At 44.6% G+C, this 2889-nt stretch overlaps 1 protein-coding gene across 7 annotated transcripts in view; it reads right to left on the bottom strand.

Moving 5' to 3' along the window:
- Positions 1-2889, bottom strand: part of LOC108746328 (homeobox protein extradenticle) — a 52474-nt gene that overhangs the window by 6232 nt on the left and 43353 nt on the right. Inside the window, exon 8 of one of the 7 annotated variants that reach the window (XM_018483070.1) lies at positions 89-565. The exons of 5 other annotated variants lie outside the window; for them this stretch is intronic. In XM_018483070.1, coding sequence (XP_018338572.1) covers positions 548-565 — 18 coding nt within the window. In that variant the 3' untranslated portion in view covers positions 89-547. Of the gene's footprint in view, positions 1-88; positions 566-2889 lie in introns of those variants that run through there. One more of the 7 variants, XM_018483087.1, reaches the window with a different exon arrangement.

Here is a 2889-nt window from a genome sequence, read left to right as displayed (position 1 = left end):
GAGATCAGGCGCTTGTCGCGATGGAAAACCGACCGACCGGCCCCCTCGCCCAGCTTCTATTTCTTTCTCTCGCTCGCACTTTCTCTTTTACATTTCTCTCTCATTCATCTCGCTTCTCTCTCTCTTTCTCTTTTATCTCAGAGATCGAGAGGTTGCGGCTAGAGTTTCGTTTGAATTTTTCTACACGAATTGCGAGAGCGCTTTTAGACCGGCCTGACGCATCACTGGAAACACAATAAAAAAAGCACGAGAGGCCGAGATCAGTGTACCAGTCCCGATTTTCACGTTCACGTTCTTATTACTTTTTCCCCTGTATGATTTCATTCTCTCCTCCTTTCTCTCCCCCATTCGCGTTCATCCTTCTATCTTTCTGTCTCTCGCACGATTCACACTTTCCCATCCTTTCTCTCCCTCCCTCCCTCTCTCTCTCTCTCTCTCTCTCTCTCTCTCTCTCTCTCTCTCTCTCTCGCTCTCTATCTTAGCTTCGACTGCGTGTCTTTTGCATGGCTGTCTGATCCGGGGTCTCTCTCTCACTCTCTGTCGCCTTCTAAGAATTTCGTTTCATCTGCATCAAGAAAAAAACGTCATTGAGTCGGATTGGAGTTTCTGATCTTTTTTTTTGTTTTTTTTTTGCTTTTTTTTTAACGAATCGTAATTTAAGATCCTGACAAGAATTTGTCCGATCGCAATCTCCTATTTCCAAAGTTAAATCCGATTTGTGCGGCTAGTTGAAAATTCCTCGTTTAGATTTGCATAACGTAATCTCTCCGCGAGCGATAAGAGAAGAATGCACGTCGCCCGGGATCGTTTTCCGAGTCGCGAACCGTCCGCGCGATTTCACAGCTTCCGAGAGACGGGGATCGTCAAGGTGATGGAGAGTAGAAGAGACGGCGCAGCAGACGACCGAATGGATCGTGACAGTAACGTAGGTAGCAAAGACCGTACTGGAACTGTGCTTGCGACAATGCGCCGTCTTTCTTCTCAGAGTGTCATTCTCGATATTTTAATAACGCACGTTGTGGCGATATACGCGCGCAAAATGGCAAACGACGAATCCGGTATAATCCGAAAATCCGGCTGGATTGGGAAGGAAAAGCATCCTCGCTTCCCCGCCGCCTCCGTTGAACGCGGTGCTCTCGTTCGAACTTTCGCGTTTCCTCTCCTCGTCGCGGCACAAACACAGTTCCGCACTCCTTACCGTTACTGTTACTTGTTAGATTCGAAATACCAACCAACAACTGATTAGAGCGAGATTAAAAGAAGAGTGAAGGAGCGGGAGGGAGGACGGCGAAGACAAAACGAGGCGGTGATAGAGATAGTTATGACGAAATATACAAGTGGATTACATTACTTGACCGGTGCAAAATGTTAGGGAGTCAATCGGCCGGCGTGTGAGAGAGGCTCTTTGTGCTCGTGTAAGAGTGTATAAAGCGAATGCTCATTTGTTACGTATGCGATTACGGGAAAAGTAGTTAGTGCCAGCTGCAGCATTGTCAAGGGGAGGGAATTTGTTGTCGCAAACTTTGTTATTAGAGCCGATCGTGGCGAACTTCGCGGTCGAAATTTAATGCAACGTCGAAGCTGGAAAGACCTTGGAGAGATCGATGTGGCAAGAAATTGCAAATTCTATCTCATTGGAACAACGAAATGGAAATTAGAATCCAGAAGCGGTGACGTCCGTCTAAAAGCAAAGTTGATACGTGCGCTGGCTCGCTGGTGTCTGTTTTTTTCACGAGTGAAATTAGAAATTTAACTTAAACAGACTGACAAAGATAGTACGATATTTTCTGGACAAACGACACGTAATGAACGGTTAATCGAAAGAACCGTAATGTATAATATTCCTTTTATACTTCTTTTATACTTCTTAAGACGGATTAAGAATTTGGATCGGTTGAACTAAAAGATAGCGCTTTATCGCGCAAAAAAGAAGCGAGTTTGTTCGTGAAAATAGTTAAAAATAAAATTGATCCGTAAATTCGCTACGTGTTTTGTGTATCTCCACGAACCGGTTTTGAAGACGCATCGATCGAAACGATAAAACTGATGGAACTTAACGCCAGCAAGAAGATGCAGGAGAAGACGGGCTCTGTTTTCGGATCGATAAAGAAGTGGAGAGCTATACAGAAAGCCCGGAAGTGACTGCGGAGCAGCACAGTTACGAGCATGCATTTTAGTCGCTTCATTTCAACCCTTGCGGCACCACCACGTGATCCCGCGCGATCGTAGAATTTCTAGGTGAACCGGATCAACCACGAAATTAATTTCCTCCCGGGCTTTCCTACGATGGCCTCGATTCCAATCGAGCTTGACGCGCTTTCCAAAATAGAGGTTCCGTCGAAAAGAGTAAACGAAATGCGAATACTGCGCAAACATATTTTATTACAATACGATCTCCTCAACGATAATTTAATAAAATTCGTATCTCGTAAATCGAAAAAAAAGATGCGGATTAAATAAGCTTTTCGACAAATGATTCATCGGTACAAATGTAACGATTTTTTTTTTATCCCGCGATAGAATTGTAGTCGAAACGAAACATCGACAAGTGATCAGCGTATTGACATGTCAGATATTGGATCCATCGGCTTGAAATTCCTACAGGAATCCCCTGCCAGACTTCCCGAATACTCCCGCTCACTGTGTTTACCCGCAAATTTAATTTAACGTCACTCCGTGTCACGCGACATCGTTGAAATTGTACGTCAGCGAGATTTACTACGTTCGAGGAACGAAGAGCCACGCCGGAGACGTTACGAGACGTATCCTTATGCGAAGCGCCGACATCAAAGCGGAAATTAGCATGTATGCGTGAATTTGTGAATGAATTTGCGAGATGAAGTATTCTTCACTCTAGAATTCTTCAAATTTCTACCAGGTTCTCGATGG

This window comes from Trachymyrmex septentrionalis, unplaced genomic scaffold (genome assembly GCF_001594115.1).
Source record: "Trachymyrmex septentrionalis isolate Tsep2-gDNA-1 unplaced genomic scaffold, Tsep1.0 scaffold107, whole genome shotgun sequence".
In the NCBI taxonomy this organism is placed as follows: domain Eukaryota; kingdom Metazoa; phylum Arthropoda; class Insecta; order Hymenoptera; family Formicidae; genus Trachymyrmex; species Trachymyrmex septentrionalis.
This window is presented reverse-complemented; position numbering and strand designations above follow the sequence as displayed.